Source organism: Nanorana parkeri, unplaced genomic scaffold (assembly GCF_000935625.1).
Source record: "Nanorana parkeri isolate BGI_ZX_2015 unplaced genomic scaffold, ASM93562v1 scaffold1176, whole genome shotgun sequence".
Classification (NCBI taxonomy): domain Eukaryota; kingdom Metazoa; phylum Chordata; class Amphibia; order Anura; family Dicroglossidae; genus Nanorana; species Nanorana parkeri.
Genome location: NW_017307444.1, coordinates 291,927 through 318,696, shown reverse-complemented (window position 1 = coordinate 318,696; position 26,770 = coordinate 291,927). Strand labels below are relative to the sequence as shown.

General features: G+C 42.4%; 1 protein-coding gene across 1 annotated transcript in view; it reads right to left on the bottom strand.

The window, feature by feature from the left end:
* DNER (delta/notch like EGF repeat containing) overlaps positions 1-26,770 on the bottom strand; it is a 169,196-nt gene that overhangs the window by 74,869 nt on the left and 67,557 nt on the right. The window contains exon 2 of the mRNA XM_018568368.1: positions 3,115-3,396. Within this exon, the coding sequence (XP_018423870.1) occupies positions 3,115-3,396 (282 nt within the window). The remainder of the gene's footprint in view (positions 1-3,114; positions 3,397-26,770) is intronic.

Genomic DNA, 26,770 nt, shown 5'->3' with positions numbered 1-26,770 from the left:
ATGAATGAGATGGATTGAACTGATTTGGGGTCTATCACCTCTTCATATTTTAGGGGAACACTTTTATTGTTAGCCTATAGCTACTTTATTATGGAACAATAAGTGGCATAATAGAAGCACCCAACCCCTCTCTCCAACGGTTCCTGGGCTACATTTCTGCTGGTAATACAGGAAAACTTTCTACATAGTAGCTCGTTTAGGTATCATTGCAATATGGAGTGATTATAATAAATCATAAATGGGTCCCCAAAGGATTATTGGTGATTTTCCCTGAACCACTCACACTCATAATTGGGAGATTATGTCTCCAAGGGTAATTAGTTCCCTAATTCTGTCAATTAAAACTCAATTTGAGGTGTAATATAATCAATTCTTGCTGCATTTTTTCATGTTATATAACAGAGTAATTGTGAAAAACTTATAAAATGTTTCTGCGCTGCTTACCTAAACAAACTATTTCTAAATAAGCTGCTACACTGAACCGGTGTGAAATAAAACACATAACAAAAATTAGAAACTACAATAAAATCTTCCATACTATAATAAAATTAAATAACCATTAACCAAAATATTGTTTAAACTGCACTAATTAAAATATTGCAAAACCATAAGTGAAAAAAATTGAAGAAATCTATTCAGTCTCTGGATTTTCATTCCATTAACTGCCAATCAGAAAATGTTCACCTTAGCTATATTCTACCATGGAAAGGATATAGCACTTAAAGTGGAACTCCGGACACATACAATTTTATAAGTGCAAAAAATGGTTACATCTGGCCAGATGTGTTAACAGGTATTTTATTTAATGTTCAACTCATAAATTTGTATATGCAGGATATCACAAATAGGGCTGTACTTCTGGCACTGCGGCTATAAAAGCTGCGGTGCTTATCCAGGGAAGCTATTTTGTCTAGGGATGCACTAATACCATTTTTCCAGAACAAGTACAGATGCTTCTCCTCAAATACTCGCCGATACCAATTACCGATACCTTTTTTTTTTTTTTTACAGACTAATGATTTTAGGACAATGGTGGAGCACCAGCGCCCAGTCATAGCTGCAACCTCTGCGACCCTGGTAGTTCTGCCAGTGACTCCAAGCTGTAGATTGACTCCAAATCCCAGCAATACATTATACAGCAATGCAAAAAGGCACCAGCAATAGGGGACTACAAATCCCAACAATCCATTATACAGTAATGCAAAAAGGCACCAGCGATAGAGGAATACAAAGCACTAAAAGGCCCAGTATCAGCAGCGATACCGATACTAGTATCGATGCATCCATAATTGTGTCATTTATCCTGACCTCTTCTCCACTTTCAACATTCTCTGGAATACAAGGTGTTCTGTGAATGGACAAGGGGAGAAGAAGTGCAGATAAATGACTCGACCGCTTCCCTGTATGAGAGCTGTAGCTGTAGAACTGACAGTCCAGCATTAGCTGTAGTATCCATCATATACAAATTTATGAATTCCACAGTTAATAGAAGTGATCAGCACTGTTAAGGCACTTGCCCAGAGGTACCTTTTTTACACTCAGAGCCTATCGTCAGTTAAAAAAAAAATAAAACTCCCCTTGCAGTGGGGTTACCCAAGCACTGCAAGGGTCAAGTGCACATTTTTTTCTAAGGAGCCTTTTGTGAAGCACTGTTATTTACCTGATTCCCACTACCTCTGCTTCCAAGACTGGTGCCCACAGCCTCTTCCCCCTTACACTCTGACAGTGCCTGCTGACGTCATCACATCTAATATAGGGCCCATAACCCAATGGGAAGCAGGTAAGTAAAAAAACTTTCTAACAATACCCCTAGACATGAACTAGCAGTAAAACCTTGCAGTGCAGGGGTAGCCCCACTGCAATGGGAGTTTCTGTTGTTTTTTTTTAGGGATGCACCGATATATCAGCCGCTGAAACATAACGGCCGAAAATTGCACTTTTGGGCTAAATGCCAAAAGTGCCATTTTCCTGCCGATACATCGGCGCATCCCAGGTTTCTCTCCTCACCGCTGGGCGCTGCTCCGTGTCCCAGCGGGAAGGAGATAAAGTGCCAGCCGAGCGCTGTGAGCGGCCGGAGTCTCTCCTCCCACACCGCTCGGCCGCCTATCACAGTGCGGCAGGACGGTGTGGGGGAGGAGACAGCGCTGTCACAGGAGGCTGGGCTCTCCTCTCGCACCGTTCACTCAGCCTCCTGTGACACGGTGTGTCAGAGAGGAGAGCAGGCTACATACACTCAGCGATCAGTGATTGCTGAATGCTTGTAAATAATTGAGGACATGGTATGCCGGCTATATCCTCAAATATGAATGAATGATAGAGATCTATATCCATTTCAGTTTCGGTTTTTAAATTTCTATTTCGGTGCACCTCTAGTTTTTTTACCCTGAGATTGGCTTTAGACATTTCTAAAGTTGTCTGTCACTGGAGTTCCACTTTAATTAGGAAATGTAGCTCCGATCCTCTTCAGCTCCTTTTGATTGTAATATGGACAATAAACGTTTCAGCACTGGTCAGTGGAACAGCTCAAAGAAAGGAAGACAAATCACCTCCACATAGTGTAACTCTTCTATTCAACAAACACAAATGCATGAATCAAACCACTGAGTACTGCAGTATGACAAGGAAGGTGTGGCCTGCACCGGGTGACAGCATTGGAGGGGGTAACTGTCAGTCATTTTGGTGTCACCCCCTCTGAAAAGTCAGACACTCGGTCATGGACCAAGAGCCCAATCGTTGCATGAGTGAGGAGGGGACCCGGCGGAATACCTTATCCTGCCAGGTAAACGTCCCTTCCTCTTTTTGCCAGCATCCACCACTAAGATGTCCACCTGCAGGTAAGCACACGCGACATCATTACACGCAATGATGTCCAAGCTGGGTGTCACCCAGCAGCCGCTCCGGGTGACACCACGCTTGGAGATGCCCCTGCATACTTGAATGCATTTTTAAGGTTTAACTCCTGAGTTTAGTGTCACTTTAAGCTTATAGAAATGTTATCTCCTAAATGAAGACCTTTTTCCCAATATACTATGTAGTATTCAAAAGTATGAAATAGCATTGTTCATATATTCCTGTCAGATCAATGACATTAGCATTATGATAGCCATCACTTACCTGTACTTCATCCCACTGAAGAGTTGTCAGCTTCTGTCCCATACGTGGTCTCCATGTTGGAAGTGCCATTACAGCTGGAGATTGAGGAACTTCTATTGTGGGGTCTAAGGTGGTCTGCTGAAATTCTGGCATTTCGGTGATAGTGGTCTCTGCGGTGTCCAGAAGTAGAGCGTCACAGTTCACCCCTGTAAACCCATCTTTGCAGATACACAAGTAACCATCCCCGTGGACACTGCAGTTTCCATGGATACAAGGATTCTCTTCACATGGGTCTGTGACAAACTAGAAGAAAAAATCCATCAAGCACATGTTACCAATAAATTTATATTTGCTCCAAATATACTCAACAGACGCTCTTCATCTTGAAACATCTGTCTGAGAGTTTTTAGCTTGCAGTATTATTTGCATCCTCAGCATACTACGTCACCATAAAAATACTCTCTGAAGATTTAGTTAACTGGAAAATGTAGAACTAACTCAATTTAAGTAATGTATGGCCAGGATATTAGATGTAACTGCACTCTAACCATATCTGTGAACATATGTAAACTTTCTATTACTAATTCATATACAATACCAGTTCTGTTGCCTCCCCCCTTGATCCTGAAGATCATCTATGCCATTGCACATCTACGTACTTCATGTCTGACCATGCATTATTAGATCAATGTATAATTAAAGTAAAACATTAGCCGAAACTGTTTTCTAGTAGTGGATATAACAGGGGAGCATTAGAAACTCTGACAGGCTTTTATTACTGCAAGTATAAGAATAGAAACATCAAACCAGCTGCTGATGAGCCTTGTGCATACTAACAATAGAAGAAATACTTCCAAATCAAGTTGTTCATTGTTTTCCATTGTAAGCCCTGAGGAAGGTGGTGTCTGTGGGCCCCAGAACATTCTTTCTGACATTTACTGTAATTAAAGTATATCTGGACGATTAAGGAGTGGTTTGCCTCTTCAGTTCCTATATTTGCTGTTTTTGTACTACAAACCAAGGAAACTGTGGAGATCCTCTGGGATGTTAAAGTTGCCAACCTGGTAACCAGATTACCTTTGCCAGTGAATTGTAACACCAATAGGATAATTGCATGGGTCTAGCACCATCTTTTCACTTCCCCTAGTTTTTTTTATTACTGTCTGTGTCTCTGTTCTGGAGATTCAACTTTTCTTTTTGTCCTGGTGACCATTATCTTCATGGCATAAAGTGAGGGTAAATCAAAGGTTGACCTTGATGGACCTGTGTCTTTATTCAACCTCAAGAACCTTCAGCCACCAAAACAAGACATGAAGATACATTTTTCAATATGGACAACTGTTTGCTGCACCATTTTGGGGAGATTTTCACTACGTCCCGTGTGCCTGAGGGTAATCTCACCAGAATGGACACATACAGCAATTAAAAACTGCAGAGGGTGGTGTCTCTCTGATGGCAGCACCTGTAGAGCTCACCAGCACCCACCTCACTGCCCCCCACCCCAGTAGCAAAAAGGCTAGGGACACCACCGTGCCACAGCACTATTGTAGTGCTAATTTCTTAATAAGAATCAAATTAAACTAGTTGAAACCTTTAAACTTTAATCACCCCAGCCAACAATGGCAAACAACCCCCTAGGCACTCAGTACTTACATATAAATATGGCAAAACCTTAGAACAAGATGAATTGTTTAGAATCTCTGTTCAGAGAATAGTGCCACCACTGCCATGAAAACTATGCAGATATCATTGGCCCCTATAGAGTTTCAACTATTAAAGAGAACCTCTAAATAAAATATATGCTTTCCAATCTGCTGTATTTTTGAAGATCGCTCAGAGTGTTAGAAGAATTGCAGGGAATGTCCTCTGAGGAACACTTGTACTCAATGAAAATCTGCCTGCAATGATAGGAAAAGGGAAGAGCAATGCTGAAAATGGGTGAGAGGATTTCTCAAATAAATGGAAGCTCCTGGCAGAGAAAGAGGCAGATATGAAAAAGGTTTGTCATTCGGTGAATGTGAGCACCCATTCCCTCCCCGAACACCAATATATGTCCTCTTCCTAATGACTAACATAAATTGTGCCACCATTCCCCCTCCAGATGGAGATCCCAAAGGAGTTTTTTACTTGGCTAAAACTAATCGACTCAATCTTTTCCTTTCCCCTTCCTGCACAGGCATGAGTCTTGTTGAATATTATTCCTCCCCTTCAGATCTTTCTATTTCTGAAGCTGTGAGGCAGTTTAGATAGGGAAAGTGCTTTCTGAGGAGCATGTATTGGAGGCACTTATGAATGCTATTGGAGTTACCTACAACAGAAGGTTCTGAAATGATCATTTAACCTGTGGTGCTCCTCTAACTTTTTAAAGAACAACTTCAAACCAGCAAACTGCTAACATTGTCCAGGAAGATGTGAAAAATAAAGCTTGATCAATTTGTTTTGGTCAGAGTTTTGTTCCAGTGTCCCCGAAATTAAGGACATAATTAAAAACAAATGTAATACATCTCTGCAATGCATGCACAGTTTCCAATGTTTTATCACTTTTAAAATTCAGAAAATATCTGTTGATCTGCAACAGACTCCTAACTTCCTGTTCGGGCTGACAGCAAGGTGCCTTTGCTGCACTGCCAGCTGGACTGCAGAACTATGCTTATTCCTTACCCGTCTTTTTCTTTCTTCACATGCATATATTCGTACCTTACGCAGCAAAACATTGCTGCTGCCTCGACTCCCATGACATTACCAACACTGTGTAGGGAAAGGCCTTTAGGGAGATGTAGCTCGGGGGGTGTACTTATGTCAATAGAAAATGAGCTTACAGCAGCTGCTCATACAAGCCTGGTGATGATGGCATGGGTAGTAAGAACAGTTGTTCCTCTTCTTGTTATAGGAACAAGGTAAAATATAAAAATAATGAAAGAACATGCTCTAGAGGGGAACAGGGAGGTTTGGGGGGTAAATTTGGGTAATGCGTGGACATTTCCTTTTAACCTAGTGTAGCTGTATCAGCATTCCCCAGGATGACACTGCAGCCTCCTGTCCTTATGAATTCTGTGCAATCTCCCACTCATTCTCCAATATTCTTTATAGCTAGGTGCAGATGAGGGATATCAGGCAGAAGATTAGCCACTCAGTGGTTGGGATGTGCCTCTGAGTCAAATTAAAGGCAATTTTTCATGTTTGACTGAAGGTCTATTTTCTTTCTCTGTCTTTTTTTTAGGGGGTCTCATATGTAGCTATTTGTCCTTTATGCTTGTAAACTGACATAATTGCTGGTACAGTTTGTTAATTACATTATTCTATAGCTAAAAGCTTTTTACCTCATTGGTGGTCTTGACATCATATTCCATGTCAAGAAGAGGTTTACAGAAATTTCCAAATCCTTACTGTTGACATAATGGGTGCTGCAGTCTGGTTTATTTTGCCAGTGGATATAAATCAAGGAAAACCCTCTTTGCCAAATGCTTTATTCCACAAGTAGCTGTCATAGAGAAATCCTTATAGAGAGCTCCCTCTTGAGCCCAATGGATTTAGGACTACATTGTTTGGGTTTATGAAAACACTCCGAGGTGCAGAAAAACACAATCTCCAGAGAATATATTGCTAAGGATCTGCCTAAGGAAATGTCTAAATTAAATCAGGATTTAGTAAAGCTTCTATGTCAAAAAACCAAAAACCAAATGTGAATTCAGTATTTTATGTGATGATCCTGAGTGCTAAGCTGGTTATTTTCCATTTGGAAAGCTCACGTGGCTTTCTTCCTTGGAATAGCACAGTTGTATCTGCGAGGAACAGCTGGTAGATTAATTTGTGTTTCATCTATGACAGTGCTTTGTGCAAGTGTCGGGGGAGCGAAAGACCAGGAACAACGTTATACTGAGACCATATTTTATTGTTTCCTTAGTTGCAAGCAAAAAAAAAGATCACATTATTTCAGTATTGTACCATAATTACCTAGTGTTGTATGTAGAATTTATTGAGGGTAGGGGAAAAAATGTTCAACGTCTTGTAGGTTTTGTACTCATTCACATGACATGTCACATTACACAGAGATCTTCAAAAGAGACGTTTGGAGTAGAAGACTTTCTAACTTGCTATCTCCTACTCTGACTGCCTTTAAACAATCCCTGAAGACTCATCTCTTAATTGAAGCCTATCCCTCCACAAGCTACCCACTGAACTATCACTTTCTCAGTAAATTCGTCCAAACACAGCTACCTCTTGTATCACTTCTCCCTCCCTTGTCGATTGTAAGCTCTCATGGGTAGGGCCCTCCTTACCATCTTGTCTTGATTTGTATTGTAACTGTAATGTCTTCCTTATATTGTAAAGTGCTGTGCAAATTGTTGGCGCTATAGAAATCCTGTGTAGTACTAATAATACTTTGCCAAGAGCCTTAAAGCGATATTACAGTCAAAATGTTTTTAAGCTATTTCAAATGTTGATTAAATCACAATGGATGTTGCTCCATGTTGTTTAAAAGTTTAGTTTCCTGCAGAATCAGCTGTTTTCCTGAGCACTGGCCCTGATATCCTCTTTTTGGGTGGCTCCTTTCCCTTCCAGGGTCCTATGGAGTCACCCTTGTGTGTGCTAGTATGCTGTGTGTGTCTCCATAAACACACAGTCACAGAAAGGCAGACCACTTTCCTGCTCACTGTTGCCCCCTCGTCCTTTCTTCAGGCCAGTAAATTGACAGCTGCTGGAGATTGTCCTCTCCCTATAATCTTGTGCTGGACAGGAAGTTCAGAGAAGTGGAGCTCATAGAGTTTTATAACAACTCTGCAGATCTAATTTTGGAACTGATGGTCATAATTGGTGCCATGTGAATCTCTGTGTATGTGGTCCTACTGCGGAATGAAGATATAAAAGCCATCTCAATCCTTTCTGTAGGGGGTGTTTAAACATTTGCCTACTGTGTCTAAAATGTATTTGCATAGATCAACTTGGCAGGGGTAAAAAAAAGTCTGATAACAATGTAGGGAGCTGTCCATCATTTCCTCTCTGTAGTATGACATGAGTGTGTTAATCATTTCCTCTCTGTAGTATGACATGAGTGTGTCCATCATTTCCTCTCTGTAGTATGACATCAGTTTATTCATCATTTCCTCTCTGTAGTATGACATCAGTTTATTCATCATTTCCTCTCTGTAGTATGACATCAGTGTGTTCATCATTTCCTCTCTGTAGTATGACATCAGTGTGTTCATCATTTCCTCTCTGTAGTATGACATCAGTGTGCCCATCATTTCCTCTCTGTAGTATGACATCAGTGTGTTCATCATTTCCTCTCTGTAGTATGACATCAGTATATTCATCATTTCCTCTCTGTAGTATGACATCAGTGTGTTCATCATTTCCTCTCTGTAGTATGACATCAGTGTGCCCATCATTTCCTCTCTGTAGTATGACATCAGTGTGTTCATCATTTCCTCTCTGTAGTATGACATCAGTATATTCATCATTTCCTCTCTGTAGTATGACATCAGTGTGTTCATCATTTCCTCTCTGTAGTATGACATCAGTGTGCCCATCATTTCCTCTCTGTAGTATGACATCAGTATATTCATCATTTCCTCTCTGTAGTATGACATCAGTATATTCATCATTTCCTCTCTGTGGAGTGTACAGTTCCTTTTCGTCATCTCAGCACCTTCTCACTCAGCTAGGGATTCCACTTCATAATGCACTCATTGCTTTTCTTCTTTAAAGCTTAATCTGTATCATGCAGCAACTGTGAATATCATTTTACCAGCCAGCCATAAATCTGTCACTGGCTGCTATTCAGTAATTGTTTTTGAGTTTATATCTTCATATAAATTGCCAATTAATTTATATGTTGCAGTTATGGTAATCCAGCATTGCATATTTTTACAATCTGTTTGCAGATCTAAATGTCTCCGTGTGATCACCAGCATAGCTGGGGGCAGATTAGCTGCTGCAGCCAAATTAAATTTCTTATGTAGCCAAGTGAAACAGAATTTTTTTAATTGTTTTACTTTTGTTATGCTCAAGTTAAAAACCTGAGCACAATGATAGTAATTCACTGGTAAGTCTACAATACCTTTCTGTAATACAGAAGGCAGATAGTAACAGAGAGAACACGAGGAATAGAGCACACATGCATTTTAAGAAGAACTCCGGGGGGAAATTATTATCAACCCCTAACTGGCTACTCCTTGCACTATGAGGCTTAACTACTCGTTTTGGTCTAGAAAGGAAACGTTTTACTCATCCGATCCTCTTTGCCAACTGGCTCTTAGACTGCTTCCGGGAGCCTCTTTCCCCATTCGCTGCAGCAGTCTAAGGTTCCTGAGTCTGTTCTATACACAGTTTATAAGATGTGAGGGCACCAAGGGACATATAATTATTGCAGTGGAGGAGAAGACAAGCGGGACGGAGTGCTTTGACAGCCAGCCGGCAACGAAGATCGGGTGAGTATACCTGTTATTTTTACACCCTTGACCAAAACAAGCAGTTAACCCTTGCAGTACTGGGGTGGCCCCACTACAAGGGTTAATAATAGGGATGCACCGATACCGGTTTTTCGGTATCGAGTACCGATATTTTTTTCCCACTACTCCCCAATACCGATACCAGAAGTCCCATTAAGGTAGCCAGGCGGCGTGCAATGACTCGCCACCTGGCTTCCCGATTAGCAAGGAAGCCGTCTCCATGCTTCTCGTCACTAGGTGACGAGAAGCATGGAGCCAGATTTCTGGCCAATCAGGAAGCCGGACGCCATGTAATGACACGTCGTCCGGCTTCCTGGTTCTCCTTCGTCACAAGGTGACGAGGGAGCATGAAGCCGGCTTCCTGGCAAAATCAGAAGGCCGGGCGCTGCATCAATACATGGTGCCAGGCTTCCTGATTGGCCAGCTTCCCCACCAACCAGGAAGCCGGCATCGTCACTTGTGACGAGGGAGCATGGAGCCGGCTTCCCGGCCAATCAGAAAGCTGGGCAGCGTGTAATGACTCGCTTCCTGGTACCAGAAGCTCAAGTATCGGGCTAGGTATCGGAGCATTTGGTTGAGTATGAGTACTAATCCAAATACTCGGGATTGGCACTGATACCGATACTAGTATCGGTATCGGTGCATCCCTAGTTAATAATAATCTTCCCCCGGAGTTCTGCTTTAAGGTGCTTTTACTATGCATTGACATTGACTTGTATGGTGGAATAAATGAAAAGCACAAACTGAGCTGATGTCTCAGCAAGAAAATATCTCCCTAATGGCGCAATCAGTACAACTCTTTGCGACAGATCACTCTGATTGGCTCGTGATCATGTGAGAAAGCAGTGTTAGGCAAACAACAACAGGAGAACATATTTAGAGTTGCATCCGAGTAATAAAATATAACTGCTGATAAAACATAACTGCATTTCTTTTATTCATATATGTAAGTAGATCTTTGTCCCATTCACGTGACATCATGTGTCCTCTTTCTCCTCAGACAGTGGGTGGTCCTAAATGCAGCAGAAAGTGTCACTAACATAATGACAAAAGGGCAGTTCTCTGATAAATCGGCTTGATGACACACCCCCAGGGGCGTGTCCCTGACATCCTAGGCTTAGAGGAAGTGGGATGAATGACACTGGGCGTCATTCAACCCAGAAAAGGATTGGCGCCAATTGCAGAGCAGTGAGTCTTTGAGGGACAGCACTGGATACAATATATTGCTGAAGTAGCTGCTTTTTTATTTTAACTGGTGCACAGGAATGTATTTTTAATGTTTTCCCGTTACGCTGGAATTGTGCTGCAGTTAAACTAAAAACTGCGAAAAGGTAACATTTGCACTATTGATGAAGACATGAAATAGCCTCAGACATGAAAAGACTTTAATATACACAAAACTCCCAGAGAAAACAGTTATATCTACTGCAAATATTGTCTTTGTGTCCATGAAAACCACAGCCAGGTTCCAACCGCCATTCTTCTAGTGCAAGTTACAAAAGCTAAGGAATAATTCCATAGACTTCTACGGGTGACATCGCTTTTTTTCTTTGCTACAGACTTCCTAAATAATCCAGGCTCCTGCATTCATCCTCCTTGGGTGGCCTCATTACATATACTCTCTTAATGGCAGACACATTTGTGATTAAATATGTCACATTGGGGACAACAACGCAAGGTTGCAATAACTGCTGAGTGTATGGATATACTGCTGCAGATCCTGAAATATTGTGAATTCTCTTTTATGAGTCCGCAGTGAGTGCGGCTATGCCCTAACCACTTTGTATTTTGCATCTTTTAAAACACCCTCCTTGCTGGCAGCCAGAATGTGACACATAGGGGGTTGAGTTACTAAAGGGAAACAGGCATTTCATTTTGCAAGGAAATTTGCACTTTGCAGGGGACGTTTCCCTTAGTTTAGTGATGTAGTGAAGCTCTGCTGACTTCCATCATCCAACCATGTGCAAACAAAAATACTTTATTTCCTTGCACATGATTGGGTATTCTTTGCAAAGTAAAATGTCAACACATTCACCAAGCTGTGCAAAATGTTCCCTATGATGTGCAAATTCCCTTGCAAATAGAACAACCTATTTGCCATGAGTAAATCAACTACCATATCACATATTTCCGTGTCATGACAGAATAGAGCATATTTGTATATTTAGTCTCAGCAATTACTAAGATGGGAGATAAGATACATTGCCCAGTCAAAAATAGTCACCTAGATTTCGGGCAGTGTTATGATCTGAGGTTGCTTCAGGTGGTCAGGTCTGGGTTCAGCAACACTATGTTCCCATGAGGTCAGCTGCCAACCTGAATATACTGAATGACCATGTTTTTACATCAATGGATTTTTTTATTTTCTGATGGCACATTGGGCATGTTCCAAGATGACAATGTCGAGATCAATCGCGCTCCAATTGTGAAAGAGTGGTTCAGGGAGCATGAGACATCATTTTCACACATGGATTGGCCATCACAGGCCAGACTTTAACCCCACTGAGAATCTTTGGGATGTGCTCTGGAGAAGACTTTACACAGTGGTCCAACTCTCCCATCACTACTACAAGATGCCGTAATCAAAGCTAAAGGCAGTCCAACAAAATATTAGAGTGTGGGACTTTTTTTTGGGGCCAGGCAGTTTAGCTGGGCTATAGATCAAACATACAGATGAAACTCGAATAATTAGAATATCGTGCAAAAGTTCATTTATTTCACTAATGCAACTTAAAGGTGAAACTAATATATGAGATAGACTCATTACATGCAAAGCAAGATAATTCAAGCCGTGATTTGCCATAATTGTGATGATTATGGCTTACAGCTCATGAAAACCCCAATCATTGCCAAAGAGAAAGATGAGAGACATGAGACCGAACAATGCAGAAGATTGAAGGAAGCTATTGAAGCATCCTGGTCTTCCATAACACTTCAGCAGTGCCACAGGCTGATAGCTTCCATGCCACGCCGCATTGAGGCAGTAATTGCTGCAAAAGGGGCCCAAACCAAGTACTGAGTACATATGCATGCTTATACTTTTCAGAGGTCCGATATTGTTCTATGTACAATCCTTGTTTTATTGATTGCATGTAATATTCTAATTGTCTGAAATTGTGGATTTGGGGTTTTCATGAGCTGTAAGCCATAATCATCACAATTATGACAAATCACGGCTTGAACTATCTTGCTTTGCATGTAATGAGTATATTTCATATATTAGTTTCACCGTTTAAGTTGCATTAGTGAAATAAATGAACTTTTGCACGATATTCTAATTATTCGAGTTTGGGGGCGTCGCCTAGACGCGATTCAGCTCGTCTCCCGCTCGCAGGGCACTAAATCAGGCAGACAGCAGCCAGTCGTTCTCCCCTTCGCCGACCATGAGTGACCGGAGGAAGAAGGGGAAGAAGCAGCACAAAACGGGCCCCACCTCGAGGGAATTGGCCCGGTTTTTCAGTAAAACGGCACCCGCGGCCTCCAAGGCTGCCTCCTCACATGCAGCCTAGATGGCGCCGCCGGAGCTCTCCCCTGCACATGCAGAATCTCCTGCCAGGGAACAGGTGAGCCAGCCACAAGGGGATTACCTACACCACAACCCGGAGGGTCTCTCACACAGATCCAGGTGCCTGTCACAGACCTCCCTCAGCTCCCAGGAGGGATGGGATATGGAAACATATATTAAGGCCTTGCCGACTATGAAGGATATTGAATCCTGCTTTTCACGCTTTGAATCTACCTATAAGAAGGAGATGTCCACCTTAAAGAGGGACTTAAGCTCAAGACCGGATGATATTGAGCAAACCTCTTCTGACATGCAATCCAGACTACAGTTGCATGATACCACTTTGCAAGAACACACAGTGTTGCTGCACCAATTAATATATCAACAGGACGACCAGGAGAACAGAAACAGGCGCAATAACGTACGCATTAGAGGCTTGCCTGAGTCTATAGAAACCAAAGACCTGGAATCTGCAGCAACCGCGCTCTTTAACCAGATCCTTGACAGACCCAAAGACTCCCCTATAGAGGTGGACAGGATCCATAGAGCACTAGGGGCTAAGCGTCCGGATAGATCCAGCCCCAGAGATGTCATATGCAGAATCCATTTTTTCAAGCTAAAGGATAACATCATGAGAGCAGCCCGCACTCAAGACGCCATTATGTTCCACAACGCCAAAATCCTTTTCTGCCAGACCTCTCAGGACACACACTCGCCTTACGCAGGGCCCTGCGACCTCTACTAGACACGCTCCGCCAGCGCAACATCAAATACCGGAATTAAATATTTCTTTATTGATTTCAAAATTCACAAATCACCAAGATATCAACAACAGAAACAATTCATACACTCAACACTTAACATAATACATATATAATTTATTGTCCCAGTCATACCATTTCCTCTGCATAATTACTACCATATAACATATAGACAAGACATATCATTAATACCTTTCTTCCTCGCCCCTCCCCACCCCCCAACTCAATCATACTTAGACATCCACAAGGGCATTATACCCAGATAGCAAGGATAACTTGCCACAAACTTGTGTCAGGGTTAAATTGTAATTTTGTTCACTTGCTGCACACATTCCTGGCAAGTTGTAGACTTGCAGAACACTTGCAGCACAAGTTCTAGTTGACACTTTTTAAATTTGTAGCAAATTTGCTTGGCAAGTCTACAGGAAGAGTCCTGCAGGTCTTAGCAAGAGCTCTGCAAGCTCGTTGGTCTGGAGACTTGCAATGCAGACTTGCTGTAATTGTGCAACAAAATTGTGAAGCTTGGCAAGTCTGCAATAGTTTAGCAAGTCATTTTCAAACTTTCAGCACAATTTCTTGCTATCTGGGATAGATATATTCGATAGTTTGATAAATTTGATAAAAATACTGGTGGGGTTTACCTTTTCAACTCATTGTGCTGCATGAGGGCAAATCAGCTGTCTTTCGCTCTTTGAGCGACCTTCCATCATTCTTGGGCAAGTTGGAGCTCCCTCAAGTTTCTCTCCCGGACTGGCCACTCAAACCAACCCTACCCGGCTTTGTAGCGCCCTCCACCTGGCTCCAGAAATCGAGAAAGACCGCAGGGCGTGCGGACACCTTGTCTCCTCCTAACACCTGACTTTGGAACTTTAGCACCCCGCTTTGTTCCATTATGTGTACCACAGCAGGGACTTCCCTTATGTGACGGCTGAGGGGCTCCTGCCGTCCATGGATCGAGGTCCTGTGGTGCACCTGACGAGTTGTCGGCGGATGCTGACCAAGAATGCTGCTGTCTCTTATACTGTTATATATGCCCTTTTTTTTTGTTTGTTTTTTATACTTTTATACATTGCCTGTAGTTAAGGTGTTTATGCTGATTACATACGCCCTGGAGCAAGAGCCGGTCCATGGGCCTGCCATGTTACCCCCACTTAGGCCGTGAGTTTTTTCACTGACATTTTGTATGCTGTTAGTACTTTCTGGACCTTGTATTGGGTCCACAGGATGCTTTTCTGTCTCTCCGCCACTAGAGAGCAGACTAGCTCTTTTCCCCTTTTCTCTCTCTTTTCTTCCTACTATTTCCTCCTATGGCTACCTGTCCCTCCCTCCCTGATCCCCTTCCCCCCATACCCTGGGGGCTCAACAAAATGACTCAAGAGTTGCTCTTAAACCCCCGTGATGGCTAATACCTGCCTAAACCTAGCTTCCCTCAATGTGAGGGGCTTCAACACCCCACAGAAGCGTAGCCAAGTACTATATCACTTTCATAAAAAGAAGGTGGGTGTCTTGTTCTTGCAGGAAACTCATTTTTGCAGTGATGCCATTCCTGGGATGCCATCTAAACTCTATTCCGAAAGGTACCATAGCACAAATTCCAGCGCACGCTCTAAGGGTGTCTCTATAGCCTTCCACAAGACTTTGCACCCAGAGTTCCTGCAACAGCAAACGGACCCACTCGGTAGATTTATTTTCCTGAAGGTGAAACTCTTTGGGCGTGTTTATACCTTTGCTAATGTCTATTTTCCCAACCAGGATCAGCTGAACTTCCTTGCGCGCCTGATAAAGTCTCTGGAGAATTTTGGATATCCCAACTTGATCCTGGGGGGAGACTTCAATCTAGTAATGGTGCCCTGTCTGAACTCCTCCTCTGGTAAGTCCCCTTTTTCTCATACATCCCTAACTAAATTTAAAAACCTGCTATACAAGCTCCGACTGGTGAATGTGTGGCGAGCCCTTCATGCATCCGAGTATTTCCCACCCTCGGCTTATATTCGGGTCAATATTTTTTCCCAGGTTTTTTTGCTAAAATTAGGTACCTCGGCTTATATTCGGGACGGCTTATACTCGAGTATATACGGTATACATATTTCTCCCCGGCTCACAATACCTACAGTAGACTCGACTATTTCTTCCTCGCACAGCACCTGCTAGACAAGACCCCTACCTCCCACATAGGTCTGCGTATCTGGTCTGACCATGCCCCTGTCTTCCTCAGCTTGGGAGCTCTGGGCGGCACCCATACCCGTACCGCCTGGCGCCTTAACGACAATTTAATGAACGATCCCCTGTGCCTCGATGAGATCAAAACCTCGGTGCGCAATTTTGTCTCCGACCATCTCAATCACACCACACACCCGCTGACCCAATGGGAGGCGCTTATATGCGTGCTGCGAGGTGTCTTCATCAAACATGGATAATGTCTCAAAAAGGAGAGATCCACTCGAGTTGTGGAACTCTCGGCCTCTATTGCGGCACTTGAGGGGGTTCATAAATCCACTCGACTGGACACCACCTTTATAGAACACTCCAATGCTAGGCGGGAGCTGTTGTCTATACTCGACACACGGTCCTGCAACGCAAAAGACAGGGCTTTTAAAATTAGATACGAAGCCGCTAACAAATGCGGCCGACATTTGGCGAGAACATTACACCCCCGCCCCCCCAGAGCCTTTATTCCTTTTTTCATGGACCGTAGCTCTTACAAAATTCAATCTACGGCAGGTATTGCCCAGGAATTCAGTCGCTACTATGCCAGTTTATACAACCTCCCTGATCCACCTTTCCTCCCCGAGGGTCGGCCAAACCCCCTGCTTTACTCCCCGCTTTCCCTCTGTTTAATGCTTCTCTAATGTAAATACAAAGTCAGACGGTTCACGAGAAGACTATATTGTATGCTAATAATGTGGATAACTCCAGACAGCACAGGCGCGGACAGACCTGTAGTGTGCTCCTGGAAGTGTTTGTTCAGAATGTTGTTCACAGTGCTCACGCAGACTTGGTGGAACTTTGTTTTTGTTTTTTCTTTACTTCATGCAAATTAACCAAATGCAGCGAGTTGGACACTAGACAGATGTCAGCGCCGTGCCACTGAGAGTTTTCCCCCCTCATATTGTTTCCCAATAATGTGATTTAAATGTCTGAGTTATGATGTGCATTGTCTGAATCTCCTTTTATGAAAATTAATAAAAACTGATTCAACACTAATTATTCGAGTTTCACCTGTATACTTTATTTAATAGTTAATCAATTACAGGATATGTTATTCGCAATTTCTCATCATCTGATGTGTCTTTAATCACCACCAATGTGTGTAAAGTGCCAAATATAATAAATCAATATACTCAACACTCCACTGTCCCATTAATCAGACACTCAATGACTGTATTCACCACCATCACCACTTGAAGATGGATTCGCCAGAATATAAGATCCCTTAATTAAAAGGATGGTCTCAAAATGACTAGTGGTCCCCTAATTGCATCAAGGTGTCCAATTATACATATACTCATTAGTATACACACAATATGACCAAAAGTTGGTGGACTTCTGACCATCACATCTACACTATATGGCCAAAAGTATATAGACACCCCTCAAAATTAGTTCAGATATTTCCAGTGCAGGAAACTGTTAATGTTACAGCATAAAAAGACATTTTAGACATCTCTGTGATTCCAGCCTTGCAGCAACAGTTGCATTAACGAAGTTGTAAAGTCCCGGCATATAAAATCCTGTTATAACATCATCATTGTAAAAGGAATACATACTGGAGATGTTTTTGATAATGCAACCAAAGTTTACTTGAAAAAATTCCTTTTATGTAGAGAGTGCTGCCTTCCGTCTGCCCATCACTTTCATCAACTTCCTGGATTCCCTGTGTGCTTTCTGTCTCTTTCCCTGCTGTTTCATGTGATGCAATCTCCATTCTCAAGATTACATGTCCCAGCATGCATTGCTTCCAGCAAGCAATGATAATGTTACATTGTTCAGACGTTGAGTTGTAGCTCAGAAGGCAGACTGAGAGCCGTGACACAAGAAAGTGCAAATTCACAGGGCTAAGTGAAATTGTGTCAGTGCATTGAGGAAGCACATCCATCCTATGGTCGTCTTCAATAAGCCAGTTTACAAACTTCTAGATGGATATGGTTATTAGGAATGGGATAGAAACTCAATATAGAAATACATATTTAGTTTTTGACCACAGATACCCTTTAATGGTACCCTTCACTGGACACACCTGAGTGCAGTGGTCATTAAATGTATTGCAACAAAACTGGACCAATCCCAAGAGCCATGTAGCAAATGCGCATTAAAATTTACAGCTGGAGCCTAACTTTTGGAGTTTCCTCTAGTTGTTGTTAATGGAGCTGGCTCCTAAAAAAAAAAAAATCCTGCTGGCTCCTGAATTGGTCAGACTGACTCCTGAATTCCATATTAATTTGTCCATATTTAAACCATATTATATGAAAAGAGCTCCAATGCCATGATTATAGGATATTGTATTTTAAATATAATGAAAGCAAAAATAAAACTTAAATTTAAAAGTGCTCCAAGCACAAGCAAACTAAAGTGTAGCACTCATAGTGCTTGCTGGCCATAGAAACTTAAGGTGCACATACACTCTACAACCCTACAAAGTCTTGCGAGGGTTGTAAAGTACTTAAAAAAACGTACGATCTGCCCATCTTGGACAGGCAGATCGTACTTGCGATCATCGCAAGCCCGCCCCGCTGAGGGGTGGGCTTCCGATGATGAAATGTATCAAAATTGGTAAAGACAGAATCTGGAGCAGCTGTGCATGGCAATCAGCTTCTATCTTGCATTTTCAAAGCTGAACTGAAGAAAATGAAGAGAGAAGCTGATTGGTTGCCATGCTCAGCTGCTCCAGATTCTGTCTGCTCTGGTTGTGATGAATTCCCCCATACTATGAACATGTGCACTAACCTTAAACGGCATTCTGTCATAGTTCACCTTTCCATGACAAGCCATAAAAATCACACAACAAGAAAACAGGTTATACATCTGTAGCACAGCAACACCTGCTGCACCGAGTAAAGTGACAACCAATTACTGTCCCATTTCCAGAGGTGACAAAGGAAGACGTTTATATTATAGATATTATATATCTTTTCTTTTAAAAAAACAAAACACGATTAGCTTTCTCCTAAATAGTTTTAATCTCTTTCTGTAGACATTTCGATGATTTGCTCTACAGAATGTTATATTCTGCCGCAGGTGATTTGAAATGATGTTACGGAATAAAATGTTCCTTGGTGCTTGGTGCACAAAGCGCACAGGTAACCCGGGAGCAACCAACCTACCCGAGAAAACGGGATGTACTGCACTGCGGCGCACACAATGCCACAAACCAATTCTGCTATTTAAGGAAATTGATCCAGACAAGCTTTATTCCATCATTACACAGACACAGGCAAAACCTGACACCTGCCCATTGTGCTTTCATTGGATTTAAAAATAAACCTCAACTTCAACAATTCTGCTTCCAAAAGTAATTTCTCTATGGGACTTTCCCTTCTACAACTTCCAAAGCAATGCAACATTTGTGCTATTACACACAGCTGTATTCTTTACCCTTAACTCCAGGAAGATATAAATTACACAAACAATACAATTCTCTATTTATTCATAATTTAAAAAATTTACAGTAAACTCCCTATTATCTGGCATTCAAGCCACCGGCACTCAATTTTTTTTGCCGTTTGCTTGATAGCTCACTTCTGTGATGAACTACAATCTCAATACAAATTAGTAAACTAAATGTGAGATTGTAGTCCATCACAGGAGTGAGCTTGGAGCGGTAGCTACTTTACAACACACACAGGGACCATAAGTAGCCACCCTCCAGAAGGAAGGACAGTGTCAGCACCAATTCAGAGATGATTTGAGGATCTACAGCCGAGTGATGCACAAATAAGATACATTTTTTTAAGATTAACTCCTGAGTTTAATGTCACTTTAAAGAAATGAAAGAACAGGAGTGGAGATGTTACAGCCTGGGGTAAATGTTACCCTTCCAGTTGCCATTTTTTTTTTTGCCTGCCAGGTCTTTAATTTTCTATTACATAGAAGGAAAAATAATGAGATGGCAGATAATGATCATAGAGATGGAGTGATGGAGGGCTGATCTGCCCCCTCGTTCTGTGTGTGCATTACAATGCAAGAGAAGTACACAGCCAAACACACTGGAAAATAGCATGACCTTCACAGGGGGATATTGCAGAGACGCCACAATAAAAGCTTTAAATGCCTCTTCGGTTTCCCAAAGGAAAAACAATTTACCAACAATGGTGACATGCATTTGTTTTGCATCCCATCAAAATGACTTAACTCATATAATTGTTAGTGATGTTTAAGCCATAAACTTCAAATTACAAAGTCGCATCTACTGCCCTTGCTTTCATCAATAGATGAAAGATGACAACAAATATTAAAATGCACTATGACGAAAGATAATAACTCACAGCATATTATAGTCTATCTAAGAAAAGCCACTAAAAGTCTATTATAAGAGCCGTCACTGGCCCAGATATTTTGTAGGTTCCTAAAAGCAACGGTGATATTCATACTCACTGCAGGAGGTACTTGTAACATTTGTTTTGTGTGGTTTTGTGCTTGGCATCAAAAGACAAGACACAGAAGACATGATGATTGCATGTAACACAGCCTTCCTCAACCAGGGTGACTTCTGGCTTCCTCTGGGTGCCTCCAAATTTTTACCAGCTCCATGGAAACTAATTATGCTAATCCAGGAAGGGTGGGATCCATTCAGAAAAGGAAGGTAGTTCTCCTCCATCCAGGCCTGCTCCTCTTCCCACCTTCTGTGAAGAGGGCTTTTAAAGTAAAAGAGGGGAACTCTGGTATAAAAAGGGGGCTCAGAATGTAAAGGGGGTTCTGATTTGAAAAGGGGCTCCTGATTTGAAGGGGGACTCTGATGTGAAGAGGGAGCCCCATTTTGTAATTTTTTTTTGCATGGCATCTTCCCTTAAAATCCATACCAGACCCCTATCAGTCTCTGTATTAAAACTTCAACAGTGAGATATCTCTGCCACAGTTCCTGATTCTGTTCCCCTCCTTCTGGGAGTTCTGAGTCTTCCCGATCACTTTATATTACAAACTTCATGATGTAATAATAAAAAAGAAATTCAACAGGGATAGTCAGTGGCGTCACAAGGCCGGTGCGGCCCGCACCCGGGTGCCACCATTGGAGGGGTGACACCAAAAGGACTCACAGTCCTTTTGGTGTCACCCCCTCTGAAAAGTCGGGCGCTCGGTCATGGACCGAACGCCCGACAGTATCAGGAGGGGACCCGGCGGCATACCTTATCCCGCCGGGTGACTGTCCCCTCCTCTCTCTGCCGGCGTCCATCACCAAGATGGCCACCGGCAGGTATCAGAATACTGCCGTGCGTGCGCGATGACGCCATCGTGCACACACGTGGTGACGTCACGCGCAGTGACGTCTCGGCAGGGTGACACTCGGTTACCGCTCCGGGTGTCACCCAGCCTCGGGACGCCCCTGGGGATAATGGGAACCCCTCATAATGGACACAGCGGGTGAACAGACCTTGAAGTGATAAAGTCAAAATGTTTTTAAGCTTACAATGGCCGCTACTCCTCGATGTTTAAAAGTTTCAGTTTCCTGCAGAATCAGCTGGTCCCCTGAGCACTAGTCCTGATATCCTGTTTTAGGGTGGCTCCTTTCCCTTGCAAGGTTCTATGGAGCCACATTTGTGTGTGTTTCCACAAACACACAGACACAGCAAGGCAAGCCTCTGCTGGAGACTGTTCTGTCCCTTGTGATCTTGTATTGGACTGGAAGTTTGGGGAAGCATAGCCGAGAGAGTTAGAGCTCTTTGGAAACATGATGAGTGTAAGTGTTTGGGCAAATATTTAAAGAAATACTTTGATGGACAATTTGTCTGATCTGGATTCATTATTTAAAAAAGTGAGTTGTAAAAGTTCAATATTAATTGTTTAAAAAAAAGAGTATAATGCTACTTTAAATCATAACTTAATTCCAAAGCAAAAATGTAATATAATGCAGCTTAAAAATTCTTAAATGAGGTGACTGCATTCATTTTCTCGTTAAGCTTTTTCTTTTCCCCCCCCTATATTTGAAACCTTTATCTCAAAAAGGAAAAAAAAACTGTTGCTGTAACTGATTAAAAAGTGTTAGCTGGAGTTCAGTTTTCATTTGTTAATCAAGTCCATCTAAATCTGCTGGTCCATCTAAAGGTGCCCATACACCTTACAACCATCGCAAGACTTCTGTTTTGCGATAGTTGTAAGCTAATTAAAAGCTCGTACGATCTGCCCATCTTGGACAGGCAGATCGTACTTGCGATCATCGAAAACCCGCCGCGCTGAGGGGCGGGCTTTTGATGACTGCAATGCTGAACGGGCAGTGTGCGCTTGCGCACACCGGCCCGTTCGGCATTTGTCTCCCCGAGAACGGCACTAACCCGCCGACAATCGTACGATTCTCGGCAGATTTTCAAGCCTGCACGGGAGACAAAAGACATGCGACCGTACAGTAGAAACGCTCGCACGCCTTCCATACACCTTGCGATTGCGGGATTTCCCGCGATGATTGTACGATAATTGCATGGTGTATGGGCACCTTTAGGCTGGCCATACACTGTTAGAATTTCCACTGATCCCCAGGAATTCGCTAAAATTCTTAAAGTGCCCATACACCTGCCGATTGTCGTACGATAATCGCAGGTGATCCCGCGATCGTACAATAATCGGCAGGTGTATGGAAGGCGTGCAACCGCTTCTACTGTACGGTCGCACGTCTTTTGTCTTTCAAGCACGCTTGAAAACCTGCTGAAAATCGTACGATTTTCGGTGGGTTAGTGGCGTTCTCGGGAGACAAATGCCGCACGGGTCGTTGTGCGCAAGCGCACACTGCCCGTGTGGCATTGGATTCATCGGAGGCCCTCCCCTCAGCGGGGCGGGCTTGCGATGATCGCAAGTACGATCTGCCTGTCCAAGATGGGCAAATCGTACGAGCTTTTAATTACTTTACAACTGTCGCACGATGAAAGTCGTGCGATGGTTGTAAAGTGTATGGCCAGCTTTACAGTGGGTGGCCCTGCCAACTCAACAAAAGTCAATTACTCAATTAATTTATTTTACTTTTTAATAATGTAGATTCTATGGGAACTACACCGTGATGATTCCTAACATCGTCTTAGAGTAGTCACAATAAGAAACATGACCACCATATTTTATTAACACATCATCCACATGATCTGTGTTTCTGTAGTACAGTAATACCTTGGTTTACAAGTAACTTGGTTTGAGAGCGTTTTGCAAGACAAGCAAACATTTATGAAAAATGTTGCCTTGATATACAAGCGATGTCTTGCAATAAGAGCAAAATTTTGTAGAAAAGCGCCACCCGAATAAGGCTGTAGCAGTGCGAGCGATGAGTCTGTTTAACGACAATGCAATGTCACATTGGATAGATTCCTTGTTAAGGTTTCACGAAATGAAAAAGATTGCATTGAGTCAAGAGATAGCAGTGATTCCGTTAGTGATAGTGAAAGTCGTCCTACACAATAATCCTCCTCTCTCTTGTCCCCCTCACACCGGCCACAAAGGTACCTGTAATTGGTTTATTTTTCTTTATATTTTGTACAGTATTATATTACAGTACAGTATTGTAATCATTTTATATGAATATTTTTGGGTTGTGGAACGAATCATCTGAATTTCCATTATTTCCTATGGGGAAATTCGCTTTGATATACAAGCGCTTTGGATTACAAGCATGCTGCCGGAACGAATTATGCTCGTAAACCAAGGTATTACTGTACAATGGATTGGCAGGAAAAACATTGGTATACAGAGCTCCTGCTTGCAGTTGTGTAAAATTACATGGGGACATGGAGAAATTAGCCAGGAAACAAGATGGGATGTCACAAGCATGAGAGGAGTCCAAATGCTTTGTGTGTTTAATTAGATTTTGCTGAGCAGACTGCACGTATTGTCGTACAATGACAGACAGCTTAAAGGTGCAGTGTGCAGCTTAAAGGTGCATGTGCAGTGGTTTGTAATATCTTCTTTATTATGATCAAACCTAAAAAATGTGAATTTTAAAAATCTTTCTTTTTTTAGAGGGGTAAACATGAAATATTGCTTATTAATATTACGTACTTTCCTGTCCAGCCAGCAGATAAAGCTCTAGTCTGCTTTTCACATGTGAAGCATTGTGTCTGTTCCACCTATGCTGACAGAAACACATACACTTGGGTGATCACAGCAGAGTCTCATCTATTATCAGATGGCTCAGCCTCTGGTTTCAATAATACAAATGGGGTTGCTAAGAAAGTTCTGTCTGATGTGCTGCCTCTTTAGCTAACCCATAATGCGTTAAGAATCCTTAGTCGCGTTGTAAAATAAATATTGTTTTTATAATATAGATTGCATATATAATAACAACCAATATAAACATAATTAACCCCCCCTGCACTGACAAGGTGTCTAGTGCTCCTTCCCAGCCCTTGAGGCTGGCACCCATTGTTAGGATCTTCCAAGAAATCGGAATGAAGGATTTCCCCAACTCTTGAGCTGGATTTCTGAACCACCAGACCAGTGATAACCTGGTATTCAGTGTCAGTTTGTTCAAAGACTGAACTGATTTGTCCCACAATGACAGAGTGTTCTGTTGCAGGAGTCTGGAGTGGAAGTGAGTAAATGTAACAGTCTCAGAGGAAGCTGCCATCAATCCAAGAACTCCTATTCAGAATAGCAGAGTTGAATGGCTCCTGGACTGTAGAGTTTGAGTCAGGAGTTTTTCCTGGGGAAGAAAAATGCTGCCTTGAGCTGTGTTGATAAGACCTAGATACTTCCTCCAAGAGTTTGTCAGTTCCAGGGCTGGTTTCTGAAGGTTCAGGAACCAACCAAGCATTTTAAAAGTCTGGACTGTCTGCATCACATTGTGGGTTAGAATTTGTGTCGACTGTTCCCTAAATGGGGGAATTTCCACATATCCCACAATGAGAATACACTGGGGCATAGTGCTGCCCTGCCCATGTACACCTTTAATTTTTTGCCAGTTTTAAACAGATCTGAGCAGCTGCCATATCTGTTTTTTTTGGATTTGATGGACATTTGGTCATGTCTGGGATGCTGGTGTGTAGCTGTGCCTTATAGGATAGGGCTGGTTTCAGGTGAGACTCCTCCTTTTGTTTGTGCATTGCTATATACTGTATGTCCCATTGTAGGGAAACTCAGATAGTGTAGAGTTAGGGACCAAAATTATTAGAGGTGCCTTGACACGGTAGTGTGGTTTCCACTTATATCTGAGATGATGTGCATGGTCACATGTTCTAGTCACAGGTGCCAGAGTTCCAGGAAGTAAAGGGAGATCAAGTAATCTGCCCTTAGTTAAAATGGCCACTGCCAGAAGAATGGGAAAGAAAAGAAAAACAAGGTATGCAAAACATAAAAATCCTGCAATTATCTAGAAGTATGTGTTTTTAGATTATCATTACTAGACATTTCTAAAGGTGCTGTTATTTTGAAGAGATGGGTAAAGTTTCTCCTTAAGGCAGGATATGGCCAGAGCCACAGTGGGAATGGCCCAGAGAAAGGCCTCAGGTATTGATTTTGAAAACATTTGGGAGGAGTGAATCGGTTATAAGGAGTTTTCCAGACTACGTACAGAATAGGTTCAAGTAAGGAGTGTATTGGAAAAGTTTTGTCTCGGGTCTCTTAGGAATCCCAGACTAGTAAAACCACTAGTAGAAGCTACGGACTGTTTTCCTAATTTTAGGGTGGCATGTACCACATCAAGAAGCCTGGGAGCTATGGCAAGCAGAGGTCAACGATCCAGGTTATTGGTGTCGGGTCTCTGAGGAGGGACACTGCAGGCTGGCCCAGAACTATTAATGGATCATGAGCTGGATAGGCCTAATACAGCAGGACCACTCCCCTTGCGCTTGGGATCCAACATGTTGCACTGCTTAACATAGACAATGAATTAAGTAAAAACAGTGGGTAGTTATAACCCTGCTGCTGAAAGCAGGAGAGGTTCAGCTGGAAGTGACCAGGTCACTGTAGGTAACAGCAAGGAATAGGTAAATGGAGCAATGTCAGGAAGATGCTTCCTCATGCTAAAAAGGCGGGAACAGAGCATGGAGTGTGTGCGCAACACTCCAGCTAGTGAAAAACGTAATTTCCCAGAGTGTTAACAGTATCCATGGAAGCCAACTAAAAAGGGGGTAATAATGGCACCAATGGTTCCAATAAATATAGTTGTTCTTGATGCTCAGTCCACACAGTGTAATCATTAAAGAGTCTTCAGAAATTGGGTCACACCAGAGGCTGAGTCACAGTTGTGAACCTGAAAAGCCCTCTGTCTAACATAGGACAAAGAGGTCTGAAAAGCGCCACAAGCAGAGCCCAGTGCCTGAGGGTCACATTCCAGGCAGGCCCCAAAATTCTCAGTACAGAGGGGTCGATATGGCCTCCAAAGCTGTTGTAGCAGCATGTAGATGAAGTCTTGATTGAAGAATCTCCAAGAGAGAAGAGAAAAATGGCTAAACTATTACCATTTGAGAGACATCTATCCACCTAGGACACTAGCAAGAACTGAAGCATGATGGGAGTGGCTATAGCTGACTGACCAACATTTTTTTTATTTGACAGTGTCCAAATCCTCTTTTAGGCCGCAGTATAACCCAGTTGTCTCTAAATAACTGAATCCTGTGTCCCTTAATGAACGAGAAAAACATTTTGGTTATCATAAAGTTAATGAAAACTTGTCACTGTTTTATCATATCAAAACAGCAACAAAATGTATTTACTAGAGTCCAACAATTGTGCTAGCCTTTCATTGCAGCTTTGCACTGAAAAAGGGGAAATGATATGCTGAAACAACAAAAGACTTTTGATCGTGCAGTAAGTCACATTAATACAGTAAATAG